At 47.0% G+C, this 16445-nt stretch overlaps 1 protein-coding gene across 5 annotated transcripts in view; it reads left to right on the top strand.

Moving 5' to 3' along the window:
* ATP2B4 (ATPase plasma membrane Ca2+ transporting 4) overlaps window positions 1-16445 on the top strand; it is an 803527-nt gene that overhangs the window by 719904 nt on the left and 67178 nt on the right. For all 5 annotated transcript variants that reach the window (XM_069633088.1, XM_069633085.1, XM_069633084.1 and 2 more), the window contains 3 exons: window positions 1234-1425; window positions 2108-2321; window positions 6105-6316. In XM_069633088.1, the coding sequence (XP_069489189.1) occupies window positions 1234-1425; window positions 2108-2321; window positions 6105-6316 (618 nt within the window). The remainder of the gene's footprint in view (window positions 1-1233; window positions 1426-2107; window positions 2322-6104; window positions 6317-16445) is intronic.

The raw sequence follows: 16445 nt of genomic DNA, 5'->3' as shown, positions 1-16445 counted from the left end.
TAAAGTGTTGGTTAACTCCTTTTGGTGTTGCCTAGCTGAGAACATGTTTTAAAGGTGATTTTGCTTGCATAGTAGTTTGTTTGTTTTATTATTTGTAATGCACACCTAACCCAAGGGTAGCAGGGCGTAGAAGCAACAAGAGGATTGTGAAGCTTAGTTACAGTGGCGCACTAGATGGAATCCAACTGAGGTTACATTGCTGGAAACATCAAAAACAATGAGAGCCCATACAGCAAATTAAAGTTACAAAGGATACACAGAAATTGCAAGTTATATAATGTGTTGAAGCCTAGAAGATCAGAAGATATACACAATTTACAGAAGTTATAATGTAGCGTATCAAGGATAAGCGTTAGGTATCATGTTGCTTGAGCCAGTGGATAGTATTAGATCTAAATTGAAGGTAGGGGAGGTCTTCCCTAATGGCTGGTGGTAGGGAGTTCCAAAATTGTGCCGCTTTAACAGGAAAGCTGTTCCCTCCCGACATAGTGTGTTTGAATCTTGGCACTAGAAGGAGATTAGAGTTAACCTTTCTGGAAGGGCAGCCGGATACTGGTCTAGTGAATCTCGTTATCAGGTATTGAGGGGCGGCTTGATGAAGGCATTTGTGAGTCGGAGAGACGGATTTAAGGAAGTAAATAGTAGTAGTGTGTTAGTTGATGTATTCTTGTGTTTAATCAATAGTATATTTTTGTACTTTGCAGTGTGGAGCTCTTTTTTCTTAACAACCTTCGTATTTGTTAACTGTACTTTCCACCAAGTCTACCACATCCTGGGTATAGGCCTGACTGCTCTGCCAGTCTACCTTTGAGAGTTTGGTCAAGGGCTCAATGGTAAATTTGCTGCATCTTTAAGTTGGCTTCTCAGAACCCCTTACCAGAGTAGATTATGAAAACCCTCTTAAGAGGCCCATGGATTGGAAGAGTTATTTTAAGGTTGGTGCTTAAGGGGGCCTCTTGCTATACAGTTTATAAAGGTCCCCTTCCTCTGCAGTTCCTTGGTTATTACTTTCTGCTTTTGAATCTGGTTGATGGATCCTAGATTATACAAATTACTCCTCACTTCACTCATGCTATCTGTACTCACCTTTAAACACCACCTTGAAAACAATGGTTGCAGTGATTTTCTGTTGATGTGTAAACCTTCATATTTTAGCTGTTGTCAAAACATGTTGGCATGTTGTCATCCCTTGCCTGTGTTTGTTCCTCTCCCCCTTCTCCCGGTCTCCTACAGGGCATTGCTGGCACAGACGTTGCAAAAGAGGCGTCTGATATTATCTTGACGGATGATAACTTTACCAGCATCGTGAAAGCAGTGATGTGGGGCCGTAATGTGTATGACAGCATCTCCAAGTTCCTGCAGTTCCAGCTAACGGTCAACGTGGTGGCAGTGATTGTGGCCTTCACAGGAGCATGCATCACCCAGGCAGGCTCAGAGTTTTTTATTTTCCCCCACTTACACTCTATTTGCCCACTTCTCAGGTTCTGTATGAAATGCACCAATTCTGTTTAACTGTCGATGGCAACCTCCATCCCCCCCTCGTTAATCGCATTCCGTTTACTTGCACCTCCAATCTGCAACCCGTGCCCAGACCACTCTGCAGATTTGATTTCTGTAGTCTTGTCCTTCCTAACCATTTATTGCTGCCCCTCCCTCCTGCAGATGAGTCCCCCGCGTTGCCTGATTCACTGAAACTTGAATGTGATCATAAAATACTTAAGAGTATCTGATATAGGACCACGGCTCCCTTCTCCCCTGAAATATACTCAATCATTCCTGGTTTTCCATGTTTGTTAAACTCAGTGCCCACTCTGTACAAACTTGAGAGTACATTGCCTGCACCAATGCCCAGTGCCCGGCCCAATGTTTCTTATTTTCCAAATCCAGACTCGTCAGATTATTCATTCCCTTGCCACAGTCGCACACATGCACGCACACCAGATCATGGACTTTGCTGCAAAGTTTTCATCTTCATACATCACCCTTTGGAGTTGACACCTGCTACTTAAGCAAATGGGTTACCCCCCCCCCCCCACGACCCCACTGTTTGTGTACCACACTCTGACAATGTATGAGTAAAGCTAAGGCAGGCTGTCTTTTTTTGCAGGACTCTCCTCTCAAGGCTGTGCAGATGTTGTGGGTGAACTTGATCATGGACACCTTTGCATCCCTAGCTCTGGCCACGGAACCCCCTACAGAGTCGTTGCTCCTGCGCCGACCTTACGGGCGAAACAAACCGCTCATCTCCCGCACAATGATGAAGAACATCCTGGGGCACGCCATCTACCAGCTCACCATTATCTTCACACTACTCTTTGCAGGTGAGCGTGCATCCTCCCAGCTCACAGTAGTGCTTGTGGCACAGCAGTAGAAAGTTAGTAGGAATGTGTACAGGTTGCAGCTCCTTGCACACCCTTGTGATTTGTAGTCGAATGTAAAGTGACAAGCCATTCAAAGCACACAAATGGGGTATACAGTGATTGTCACCTGGGAAAAGGTTGCCAGTGGTGACATTTCCCCAAATTTGCACTCCCAAGAAAATCAAGCTCTTTCCCCAAACATTCTATGACTCGAGTTGGAATAGTGAAAATGAGCTGTCCTAGAATTTGAGGAAAGGCTTTTCAGACAGTGCATAAGGTCCAATGCATGCACTGGTGGATTAGACACTCACATACCGATTCATGCAATCAATAACAACACATGCAGAATAAACATATGCACACACAATCTGTATGGAACATTAAGTGTCTCAGTGGGCACAGGTAACAGCCATGAACAGCCTCTCGCCCCACGATACACATGCCCCCAAACAAGTATTCCATTGTCTTTACCTGTGAACATTGTGGAAAAACATCAGAATACACGTGACGTCCAACTTCTTGTTTCACAGATATTTGTTAGTCTGGATGGATTTTGGAATACAACCATGGCATAAATGTGATCCAAAACAGTTGCCTATCAATGTGTTTTAGGGTCATCCTCCTGATAAGGCAGTTTTGCCTTACAGAAGCCACCTGCAGAGGGTAGCAGGGAGTCTTCAGGCGGGGATGCATACAAGTACTGTGTCATGCTACCTGGATGTGGTTTACAGGAATCACCCCAGAGCCCGCACCCACTTCCCAACCTCATGTCTCTCAGATGTCCTCTTATTGGTCCAGCTCATTGTAAATCATAGCTATGAAATTAGAGAAAGAGTTGTAAACTTGCTGCAGCATTATCGTAATCCAGAACATTTCAAGTAGCACTATACTGTCGTCTTCATATCCCATATCCAGGGACTGATCCAACACCGCTCTCCACTCTGTCGTCGCTCCACATGGACAAATTCCACATACATTGGAGTTCTCCAGGGTTAGGGAATTCATATGCAAAAAACTGTCATTAAAATTGCCCCAGACCCCGCCGAAACCAGTGTCTTGGTGGACTCAGCCAGACAAGCTCCCTATTTTGGTTGCACAAAGCCGGGTTTGGAATTGCTGGGAGCTAATTAGCAACTACCAGGAGGCATTTTCTTTTCTCCCCAGGCAAACTGCTGTCATAAATACATGCCTATCTGACAACTGTGTGTTGGTCAATGTGTTTAATGGGACTTTGGTATTCACTTAGAAGACCTTTAACACCTTAGTCTATATGGTGAAGAACTTGAAATAATTGTATGAGTGGCCATCTTGAATATTTAGCCTACTGCGTATAGTGCAGATCCCTCCTAGACATAGGCTGCGTATAGTGCAGATCCCTCCTAGACATAGACTGCGTATAGTGCAGATCCCTCCTAGACATAGACTGCGTATAGTGCAGATCCCTCCTAGACATAGACTGCGTATAGTGCAGATCCCTCCTAGACATAGGCTGCGTATAGTGCAGATCCCTCCTAGACATAGGCTGCGTATAGTGCAGATCCCTCCTAGACATAGACTGCGTATAGTGCAGATCCCTCCTAGACATAGGCTGCGTATAGTGCAGATCCCTCCTAGACATAGACTGCGTATAGTGCAGATCCCTCCTAGACATAGGCTGCGTATAGTGCAGATCCCTCCTAGACATAGGCTGCGTATAGTGCAGATCCCTCCTAGACATAGGCTGCGTATAGTGCAGATCCCTCCTAGACATAGACTGCGTATAGTGCAGATCCCTCCTAGACATAGGCTGCGTATAGTGCAGATCCCTCCTAGACATAGGCTGCATATAGTGCAGATCCCTCCTAGACATAGACTGCGTATAGTTCAGATCCCTCCTAGACATAGACTGCGTATAGTGCAGATCCCTCCTAGACATAGGCTGCGTATAGTGCAGATCCCTCCTAGACATAGACTGCGTATAGTGCAGATCCCTCCTAGACATAGGCTGCGTATAGTGCAGATCCCTCCTAGACATAGGCTGCGTATAGTGCAGATCCCTCCTAGACATAGACTGCGTATAGTGCAGATCCCTCCTAGACATAGGCTGCGTATAGTGCAGATCCCTCCTAGACGTAGACTGCGTATAGTGCAGATCCCTCCTAGACATAGACTGAGTATAGTGCAGATCCCTCCTAGACATAGACTGCGTATAGTGCAGATCCCTCCTAGACATAGGCTGCGTATAGTGCAGATCCCTCCTAGACATAGACTGCGTATAGTGCAGATCCCTCCTAGACATAGGCTGCGTATAGTGCAGATCCCTCCTAGACATAGGCTGCGTATAGTGCAGATCCCTCCTAGACATAGGCTGCGTATAGTGCAGATCCCTCCTAGACATAGGCTGCGTATAGTGCAGATCCCTCCTAGACATAGGCTGCGTATAGTGCAGATCCCTCCTAGACATAGGCTGCGTATAGTGCAAATCCCTCCTAGACATAGGCTGGGTCAGTGTTCATTCCATTTGAAATCTGGAAATCTATGGCTGCCGTGCAGTTGCTCAGTCTACTCACAATAACTCCTTTTTCTGCACCAGAGACTTGCATGGCTTTTATTGCTTGTTGCCATAAAGGTGCTTTTGGGAGGATCTATGTGATTACTGCGCTGCGTTTACTGCGACCCCTACAAATGTTGACTTTTTTTATTTCAACCCCCTTTCCAACCATATATATACATATATATATATATATATATACATATATATATATATATATATTTATATATATATACGCGCGCGCGCAGAGGGAGGCCCCCTGCAACCCTCTTTGCATCCATTGTATACTGTGCCCATCCTCCACATATGTATGGGGAGAAAAGGGGGTTACAATTTTAAAAAAGTTGACATTTTTGGGCGTCGCAGTAAATGCAGCACAGTAATTGTATAATTCCTTTTTGGGAGACTACAGCCTCGAGTGAGGGGACTTTGGCTGTGGGGCCATTACCTTTGCCCACTGTATTCGGTAGGCATGGGGCGGAGAGTTTTGCTAAATATTGATGGGAAAGGCACTGCAACCCTGCCTGTTATTGCAATTGCTTTTATTATTATTATTAATATTATGAGGGTGTTTAATCAGTATGGATTTAGCGTCAGAATGCAACGGAGTGCTTTGCTAGCCCTAAACACTGAGGGAAGCAGATCACAAGTGAGTGGGAGGTTGGCAACAAGGAGAAGAAACAATGGAGGGAGCTGGCGGATTGCACATTCTCAAGTACTTATGTTTTACAAGCAAGTCAAACTGTGGTGGAACTCCCTGGGCTATACCTGTTGTCATGTATTGCTGCAGTAAGCCTGGCGCTGCATCCTGTCCACCTAAGGAAAGTGCACAACCTCACATGACCAACTTATTTGCTATTCAGGTTGTAAATTGCAGGGAATAATTTCTTTTAGTGTTCAAGTTGTCTGGAAAACAGTGAACATGGGCACACAATATAATGCAGACTGATATACTTGCTTTAAACTGCACTTGTCTTGAAGTCTTGTTACTTTCGTAAACATGATATTGCATAAACATTTGTAGATGATTTTAGATAAAGAATGAATACTCTTTCTGCTTTAACAATGGTGAGTGTAGACTTGATGTCATAGACTGTCTTTCTGGCCATCCAACTCCTGTCTTAGGCTCATGCACCATCTCATCTCTCCACAAGTAAAAGGCATGTTTTCACGGCTACTGCTTGTTTGAGATCACCTTCTGTGCTCCGTTTCAGGTGAGAAGTTCTTTGACATCGACAGCGGACGGGACGCTCCCCTTCACGCTCCACCCTCCGAGCACTACACCATCGTCTTCAACACCTTTGTCCTGATGCAGCTCTTCAACGAGATCAATGCCCGGAAAATCCATGGCGAGCGCAACGTTTTCGACAGCATCTTCCGCAACCCCATCTTCTGTGCTGTCGTTTTAGGGACCTTTGCCAGCCAGGTAAGGGCGGTGAGATCCTTTGGGCGAGGGGTCTTCGCCGCTGCTTTTGTAGTGTGCTCCGGAAACCCATAGAATCCAATCCATACCCCTCCACCCTCCAAGCTCGTCTCCAAATAAGTTTCCTGGCATTGGGTAAAGTGAAGGCATCATGAAGAAGGACACAGACAACAGATTCAAAATTCAATACAAGTTGTATGAACTTAAATGTGAGGATGGAAAAAGGCCTAACTTGCCCTATTCTAAGGTGGGGTTTCCCTACCTAAAGAAAGAGTCCAAGAGCTCAACTTGGGAACCTGTCTGTGTATGTCCAAACCCTATACTTGCCCTCATAACTATAACTGTAAAAAGGGTAGGGATGTCAGCAACCAAAAAGATTAAGTGGCCCACATAAAGGTTTGAGCTGCTCCCAGCTCGCAGCTTTCTTTCAGCTCCCTCCCCCAAGCATAGTTCTGCACATTAAGTTTCAGAACCCCCTTTCTTGGATGGACTTGTAGGCTACAATAGTCTTTTTCAGGTCTCAAGGGCTCCTACCCCAAGTGATCACAGTTCAAACAACCCTGAAATGAAAGGCTTCTGGTGAGGACTCGGGGCTTCCTTCCACAAGTTTCAAATGAAACAATTCACCAGAAAGAGGAACACAAAATATCCTTTACTCTATTTTTATTTTTTATTTTTTATTTTTTTTATTGGTTTGTTCAACCTTTAAAAGAGAAAAAAATAAAATATATACAAGCCAACACATGCGTCTCTCTCGTGTAGGTTCTTCTCATGGAAGTTCTCCTCTCCTCCATTCCACACTCCTCAATAGTAAATGGTATCAGAGAAAGTCAACCAGGCTTCCTTGCGTCTCGTACCATACTTGACTATGACTCTAGTTCTAGCTGAGTTTTTAAAAATTGTAGAAAGTTAATTAGGGCAAATAGAGCTGCTCTGTTAAGTCCTTCACAGAGAACTTGCCACCACTCTTCAGTGCTCCTTGTGCGATAGAGGTTAGTCACAGGGGCAAAGCAACAACCCCTTTGCTGCTCCAAAGACTGGCAAGACATCTTTTCAAAAATTGGTTCAGATAATTGTAGCTTTCACACAAGTTGAAAATGGCACTGTAAATCAGGCTTCAGTATCCTTTGTCTGTTCCTTTAAAGTCGTACTAGATTTCAACATACTGTGGTCTGTTAAAAATTATATTCATTTTAGCACTTCAATATATGATGGTTTGCCTGAAAGACATGATTTCCTCTTTTTGGATTCCAACTGTTTTAATTCTGTTTAGTTACAAGTTTTAGTTCAGTTCGGTATTCAATAATGATATTTCTTGCTTAGGGTTCGTTTTCCCTTTTTTCAGTAGTTGTTTGTTTCACTTTGATTGAATAGTTCAATGTTCGGAGACCTTCAAAAACTTGTCTCTGGCTACAAGCGACCACTCCAATACAAAGTATTTCCTCTTTGTTTGGTAATTGATAAATGAACTGATCGGGGACTTTGGAAAACATTGCTAATCTGCAGCATGCGACCACTCTGATACAAAGTATTAGGGAAATGTTAGTTTACACATGCGTGCACCGGGTATCTCAAGTATCAGAAACCCACTGGTAACTTTAGGAGCTGGAGTTGCAGCACGGATCTCACAGCCTTCTTCCTTTTGTGTTGGGTCTCCAGCCCCTGCCCCTCAGACACTCCTGGGGTGATCCTCCACCACAGGGTAACAAGCACGTTGAGTAAAAAGGTAAAGGGCAGCCTTCCTGCATGGCTCCCCCTGTGTTTTCCAGTCTGCTCCAGGGAGTTCCAGCTCTCACACAGCACTGTCGGATTCTCTGCTGCAAGCACTGGCCTCCTGGTCCTTCTCTTGTCGATCCCCTCAATCATTTTTGCCACTGGACAGGGCTCCATTGTATACACCTGCAGCCCCTTGACCGGCTACAGGTGTGGACGATTACTCAACCTTGCCTTCCCACAAATAAAGGGACATGCCTGACCTTCACTGCTCTTAGCGGGCATCTTTCCGCGTCTCAGTACTAGAGTGGTAAAAGAGCATAGTCTTCATTGCTCTTAGTTGCCTCTTCTTTGTCCCAGTCTTGTCAAATGTCATTTGTGGAGAAATGATGGGAGCTGGCTTACAAAAGCCCTTAAAGGTTGGTTGTCACTAGGGAAAGCTGGATACCATGTCTCGCCCAAGGGCACTCCATTCCCAGGGACTCTCCACCCAGGTGATCCTCCCTCAATGTTCTGCTCCCAGGGTCGGGATCCAATTGCTATGGCCTCTCCCTGGTCACCTGCGCAGAGGATACAAGGGGTCTAGGAGTGAGAATACCCTTTAGATTGTGGGTTTTGGCATCGGGCATTGTCCTTCCTCTAGGAATCCAGAGGAGGCCACCTCTGCAGGAAAGCCATAGTTGTAGGCTGGATTTCTTGTACAATGTGTGAACATTTGACCAAGCATCTCTGTTACTGTTTATACATACAGTGTGAAAAGGCACTGTGCGAGAGCACACAAACTGAGCCACACCCACAAAGACTTGTTATGAGATTCTCAAATTAAAAAAGACAAATAGCCCAAATAAATGAAAGGAAGAGAATACCCCCTTTTGTGTAGTCCACTAGGATTCGGTCCTTCCTACTGACATGAGGATATTGGACGTAGAAGAGGGCAGTGGTCTCATTTTGCCGGCCTCTTAATCACCAGCACTGGGATAGTGAACTAAACATCATTGTGCAAGTCTGGCTGCTTTATGTATCCCCCTCAGTCCCTGGCCCCTCCCCCTAGTCTTGCTCTGATTGGGTACTGATAGTGGTGCCGCCCCTGCACTGTACCCCTCCCTGTCCCTTCTTAATGGAATCCCTCTCCAACGTCTTCTTGCTTCATCCTACTATGGGTGACACCTATGGGGGTACAAGCTTCTTGTTTCCAGCTCTCAGTTTTGATACAGAATATCTTTTGGGGCTGAGAGGCTGTTAGGCAGGATTGTATGCAGTAACCCCTAGGGAGACTACACCAGTCTTGTCCTCTTGGTATTAGGTAACCCACCTATAAGCATAGGTCTGTACTACACAAGTTGATAGAGTGACTGAGCAGCCAGGCTTATCTCAAGAGGGGTCAGTGTGACCTGTAGGGTTGTAACATAGTTTCAGAGTGAGAGGTTTTCAAATAAACACTTGCACTCAAGGTTTCTTGATTAAACAATTATTTATTAATTTAACAGTCCGTTGAACAAGCCTTCTTTAGAAGGGAATTAGCACATTTCTGAGAATTCTCCCTAACACTTGTCCCCCCCAGACTAAGGGGGACAGGAGGATTTAATCGACTCCTGGATGAATCTCCTTACTCCAGTAGGTCATACTTTTTGTAGCGACCATCAGCATTTTGGTGATTACACCCTGACCTGTGTTCTATGGTGAAATCAAACCCCTGGAGGCTGATTGACCAACCTAATAATTTAGGATTCTTCCCCTTCATCTGCATTAACCATCTCAAGGGTTAGTGGTCTGTTTGAATTACAAAAGTAGATCCATACAAGTATGGTCTAAACTTCTTCAAAGACCACACAATGGCAAAACATTCATGTTCAGTAGTTGCCTACCTTGTCTCACGGTCCTTCAGTTTCCTAATGATGAAGCAGATATTGTGTTCCCTGCCTTTCTCATCCATTTGACTCAAACCTACACCTATTCCTGTATTTGAAGCATCCTTTTCAAATGGATTGTGTCCTCCCACATACTGCTCATCTTAGAATTTTTTCTCTCTCTCTCTCTACCAGAGGGCGCTCCCCTGGAGGCCGCGGCGTCGGTGTCCCTCGGTGGCATCCGTCGAGCACCAACGTCATCCACTGTATAAATGCCTCGAGCACGCCCGTTGGCTTCAATTCCGTTTTTCCGTTAGCTTCGCTTCGGATCATTACAAACAGCGCTTCAGTTTTTCATGAGAAAAATGTCTTCATCGAACCCTTCCACGCCGAATACAGGATTCAAGAAATGTCAAAAATGTGGAAAGAAAATGTCTTTAACTGATCCACACAAAAATTGCCTCTGGTGTCTCGGTTCCAACCACCGTATGGAAGACTGCGGTTCGTGCCAGTCGATGACCCATAAGGCCTTAAAAGAACATAGAGGTAAACTGGCGATGGGGGAGGGTTCATCGAAGTCTTCTTCGAAGGGGAGGAAAGACTCGGCCGAGTCTTCGGTGAAGCATCATAAAATGTATAGATCGAGGAGCACATCCGGGAAGTCTTCTTCGTCCTCCAAAAAGACAAAGCAAAGACGGTGCCGATCTCCATCTTCCTCTTCTACCTCGACATCACCTGAGGAAGTGATAACATGCCCTTTCGAAACATGACTCCCTGAGTAAATGGGAAGCATTTAGAGTTTCCATGTTAAAAATGTTTAAAAACGCAGCCCAGACCCCCTCAAAGTGTAAAGAAGACCATGCCCCTGTTCACGAGAAACGTAACGGGGGAAGATCTAAAACAAGAAAGTCCGACAAAAAGTTGTCGAGGGTGTCACCCAGGGACTCTTCCCGGTCACCTCATGAAAAAACCTACCGGTGCATAAACCGGAGGTAGAAGGAAACAAGATGGCGCCAGCCTCTCATTCGTCATCGAGGTCGACATCGAAAACACCCTCGAAGTCATCGAAGGCAATCGAGTACAAGGCTTCGACAACTCATTCTAAAAAAAATCACGTCGAGTATAAAGTCGACATCTTTGAAGGCTCCTTCGAAGGTGTTGATGGTTTCCACAATTCCCTCAACGATTCCTTCGAAGACATCGAAGGCTACCTCGACAATATCGAAGTTTGTTGTGACAGCATCAACGCCATGGATGTTTTTGTCGATGCCCACACCTATACCAAGGGAAAAACCTGCATTACCTGAAAAGATTTTTCATCCTGAAAGTAGACATTATTTTTTTAGGACCAAGTCATCAATTTATGAGAGAGTCATCAGCAAATGAAGAAATTACCTCTGCTGGTGTTAAATTTGGAACAAGACCTGTTCCCGAGGAGTTAGTTGATCCTCAATCTAAAATACAAGATTTACAGGAATGCTTACAATCAGCAAGTGGTCTGGATACCTCTCCAGAGTACGAATTTGATAAACAAGATCCAGCAGAACGTGCTGATGCCGGCTACAGAAAATGAATGAATAGAATACCTGAATTTATGGGATGGGGTAGAAATTCACCATTCTATCAAGATGATGATATGACTGATATCCTTTCAGGAGCACCTCAGCAAGACCCCATACTTCCATTTCATATTGCCTTACAAAGGAGGGTTAATTGTGCATGGGAACACCCTGAAGCCATTCCAGCAGTTAATACAAAGTTTGTGTCGAAATATAGACCCTGTAATTCTGACCCAGAACTTAAGCAAACACCCATCTCCAGAAAGTCTGGTAGTTCAAGCAGCTACCTCCACTAAAAGTGCTGCATACCCCAAAATCCCTCCGGATAATGACGATAAAAAGGTTGATGCATGGTCCAGGCACATTTTTACATCGGGGAGGATGGCTTTAAAATCCACTAATGTAACTTGCACCCTGGCAAGGTTGACACATACCATGTGGGACTGCATTTCAGCGGCAGCTGAACACATCCCAGAAGGTGAGGAACATGATGGCTTTCTAGCCATAATAAGGGATGGAAAGGTGGCTTCGGGAGAATGCCTTCAATCAGGTTTGGACACAGCTGACAGTATCAGTAGGTCCATGGCATCTAGCACGGTGCTACGTAGGTTTGCGTGGCTAAGAAAGTCGTGTTTTGCGCCGGATGTGCAATCCAGGCTTCTTAATAGGCCATTTGACGGCTCAAGGTTGTTTGGCAGCAAGGTGGACGAAAGTTTGGAGAAGCTGCAGACCTCCAAAGCAGCGGCAAAATCACTAAGTGCCGTCATAAGACAACCTGAACAACGCCCCTACACAGGTTCATCTTCCTCAAGGGGTCGTCCTTTTCGTTTTTATTCCTCAGTTGGAAAAGGAAGAGGACAGGCCAGTCAGAGAGGCCAAAGAAAATGTCCTCGGGGCGAGGAAAAGCTGTTAGACCTGCCCCAGGAGCGGCATCTGTCCCTTCAGCAGCTGCTGGAGCTGCCGCAAAACCACTCAGAGGTTTTGACCCACAAGACCCCAGTGGGAGGCAGGATCTCGCAGCATCTAGAAGAATGGCGGGGCATTACTTCAGATGCTTGGGCACTGGAAACAGTATCCCAAGGTTACTGCCTTCCTTTTCAAAATAAACCTCAGAATCACCCACCGGGATACAGCTCTGTAAAACATCTGGATCCACTCCTGTTGCAGGAAGTCTTAACCCTGCTACAGAAAGGTGCCATAGGACATGTACCTGTAGCAGAGAGGAACAAGGGTTGGTATTCCCCATATTTCCTCATCCCAAAGAAAGACTGAGGACTGAGACCCACCTTGGACTTGAGAAACTTGAACAAGTTCCTAAGGAAGGACAAGTTCAAGATAGTCACACTTTCTCAGATCCTTCAGGCTCTCCAACTCCAGGATTGGTTGGTATCATTGGACCTTCAGGATGCTTACTTTCATGTGCCATTCCATCCCAAGCACAGAAAGTACCCGAGGTTCGCGATTGGCAATTCTCACTATCAGTTTCGAGTTCTGACATTTGGGTTAACCTCCGCCCCAAGAATTTTCACCAAGTTGATGGCGGTAGTGGCAGCGAGTCTCAAGAGTGAGGGAATTCATGTCTACCCCTATCTGGACGATTGGATGATCAGGGCATGTTCTCCAGAACAAGCCCAGGATCATCTGTCCAAGACTTGTCACTTCCTTCACAAACTAGGGTTTTCTCTGAATTTAAAAAAGTCAAACATGATGCCATCACAGAAACTCCAGTTTATTGGAGCAGTCCGGGATACTTGCTCGGGCAAAGCCTCGCCTCCCAAAGAGAGAGCTCACCACATTCTGCAGATGGTAACAAAATTCCAGAATGCCCAGTATCTTCCGGCCTTCGATTTTCTCAGGTTGCTCGGCCTGATGGCATCCTGCATTTTTCTGGTGCCAGAAGTCAGATTGAGAATGAGATCCCTTCAATGGGCTCTCAGAACTCAATGGTCCCAATTCTCAGGGGAAATGTCAGATCTGTTGCAGGTTCCAGCCAAAGTAGCACAGGATCTGCAGTGGTGGGCTTGCAGACATCATATCCTCAGAGGAGAATCTTTTTGGCAACGATGGCCGGAGATAACCGTAGTAAGGGACGCCTCACTCATGGGGTGAAGGGCTCACACCAGCGGGTTGACAATCAGCGGTCGCTGGTCTCCATCGGAGTCCAAACTACACATCAACCTTTTGGAGCTAAGGGCGATCAGACTAGCGCTGAAGGCCTTCCTGCCCTCTGTACGGGGAAAGAATGTGCTGATAATGACGGACAACACTGTGTCCATGTACTACCTCAACAAGAGAGGAGGAGTGGGGGTCACTACCACTGTGCAGAGAGGCGATGCAGCTTTGGTTGTGGGCAATACAAGAGGGGATCTGTCGATCGGCAGTTCATCTAGCCAGAGAGCAAAACACAGTGGCGGACGCTCTGAGCAGGCAGAGCACAGTCTCCCACGAGTGGGAGCTAGCTCAGGAAATCATTCAAGAGATCTTCACCCTTTGGGGAACCCCTCAAGTGGATCTGTCTGCGACCGGTACCAACCCGAAGTGCAAACTGTATTGCTCAAGGGAATTTCCCCCGAGAGGAGCTCAAGGGGATGCGTTTTTGGTTGATTGGGAGTTTCCACTTCTGTACGCATTCCCTCCAGTCCCTGTGATCCCTCAAGTAATAAGGAGGTTGAGAAAGTTCAGGAAAACCATGATCCTAATTGTCCCGGATTGGGCCAGGAGAACGTGGTACCTGGACCTTCTGGACATGTCCATCTGCCCTCCAATACGTCTTCCAAAAAGAGAGAATCTTCTCTCACGAGAGGAAGGTCATGTTCTCCATGCGGAGGTCAACACACTCAACCTTCACGCATGGCTTCTGAGAGGTTGCGATATAAGGATTGGGACCTTCCGGATGACGTGATGGAGATTTTTCTTTTGGCCAGAAGACCAGCAACCAAATCTCTGTATCAGTGTTGTTGGAACAAGTTCAGTAACTGGTGCAGGGAAAATAATGTGGACTCGTTTCAATGTAATATCCCCACAATTTTATCTTTTCCATTACATTTAGCTAATCTGGGGCTCCAGATTGGTACGATAAAGGGATACTTAGCGCTATCCATTTTCAAGCGCTCCTAAGGGGCACAATCTTACTTTAAGATACCTTTAATAATTACATTTTTAAAAGGTCTAAATAATGTGTTTCCACCAATACCTTTTCAAGTTCCTGTGTGGGATTTGAACTTAGTTTTGAAATTCCTCACATGTATTCCATTGAGCCTTTACACTCTTGTATGCTAAGGCTCCTTACTTTGAAAACAATACTTCGAGGGGATTGGGTCCTCCGACGTATTCCATATCTATGACATGTAATCACCACAGCTGTGCTGCTTCGGAAACTTTTCGGCGTCTGCGTCCTACGTCGATGCGCCGTCGTCGAGGACCTCCTCCGACGTCATCCCATGTGATAAGTAGGACGCACGACGCCCATAGCCTCAGTTCCGTTTTTTCCGCGAACGTGTTGCTTCGTGTTTCTCGGTTTAAACGCCTCGACTCTTTGGAGTTCTGTTCTTCTCGGTTCTTCGAACCTGTTCGTTTGTGAAAATCCTTCTGAAGATGTCTACTTCGTCTTCGACCCCGCGTCCGGGTTTCAAGAAGTGCGGGGAGTGTGGGTCCAAGATGTCGGTGACGGACACGCACGACGCCTGCCTCTGGTGCCTCGGGGAGGCCCACGACACGGATGACTGTATCGACTGCCAGTCGCTCACGTCCAAAGCCTTACGCGAACTTAAGAAGAAGTTGTCGGTAGGTCGGGTGTGCAAGCCCCGGAAGTCGAAGTCTGCGGGGCTTTCGACGGATGATTCGAAGGGTGACTCTCCGTGTCATCGTCGGAAGTCTCGTGGGTCTCCTTCTAGGAGTCGGTCTCGCCACTCCTCAGCCTCTTCGAGGCATTCTCGGAAGCGCCGACACCGGTCGTCTTCCAGGTCCTCTTCGGAGGGCTCTGCCCGGCGCGTCGCTTACCCCTCCAGCCGTGCGACGCCGGAGGAATGGGCTTCCTTCGGGAAGAAGATGCTGGCGATTCTTGAGTCGCAGGGTACTCAGCTGTCCGCGCCCCCGAGTGGGGTCGGTCGTGTGGGGTCGAGAGACACCGCTCGCAAGAGTGGTCGGCACGAGTCACGGGAGAGGTCCCGTTCGGACAAGGGGACTCGTTCTCGACGTACCCGTTCCAGGTCCCGGTCCTCGACGCGTTCGAGACCGTGTGCGCCTGTGAGGTCTTCGAAGAAGGCATCGACGTCTGTGGCGTCGAGGGCGTCGACAGGCTTTCTCGAGGCTCTGGCTCCGAGGAAGTCGTCGACGCTCAGGTCGTCGAGGGACACGCTCGGGGCTCCGGCCTCGAGGGCTGTGTCGACGCCGCCGATTCTGGAGGCGCTGCATCTGACGTCGACGCCGTTTTCCTCGACGCCGATCCCCTCGGCGCCGATGCCGGTTCTCTCAACGCTGGCACCGATTCGCTCGACGCCATCGACGCCTTTCGTGTCGGAGGTACCCCGGGGCACGGGTGGACCCCCTAGGAAGGCTCTGGTTAAGAGCAAGCACTCTCGAGTGCCTTCTTTTCGCCACCTGGACTATATTTCAGAGGCGGATGAGGATTCTGATGGCCTGGTTCCTAGTCAGGTTCCGGATGAAATTGTCTCGGGCCATAGTCAGTTTGACGAGTTGAGACAGTCACTGCATGATGCCAGTGGACTGGACACCTCTCCGGAGGTGGAGTTTTGTAGGCCTGAGCCTGGCTCTCATGCTGATTCCTCGTACCGGCGCCTTATGGCTCGGGTTTCTGAGTACTTGGGATGGTCTGCTCCCCAGGGGAATTTGTGCAGGATGATCTGACAGACATCCTTGAAGTTGGTCCCCCAACTGACCCGGTTCTGCCGTTCCATATGGCTTTACAGAGAAGGGTGGCTGCGGCTTGGACTGCTCCGGAGAGTCTCCCGGCGGTGGGCAGATCCTTGTCGCGGAAATACCGTCCAGCCAGTG

Source organism: Ambystoma mexicanum, chromosome 13, assembly GCF_040938575.1.
Source record: "Ambystoma mexicanum isolate Mex_15411 chromosome 13, UKY_AmexF1_1, whole genome shotgun sequence".
NCBI lineage: Eukaryota > Metazoa > Chordata > Amphibia > Caudata > Ambystomatidae > Ambystoma > Ambystoma mexicanum.
The sequence above is the reverse complement of the archived record's forward strand: the minus strand, read 5'-3'. Positions and strand labels throughout refer to the sequence as shown.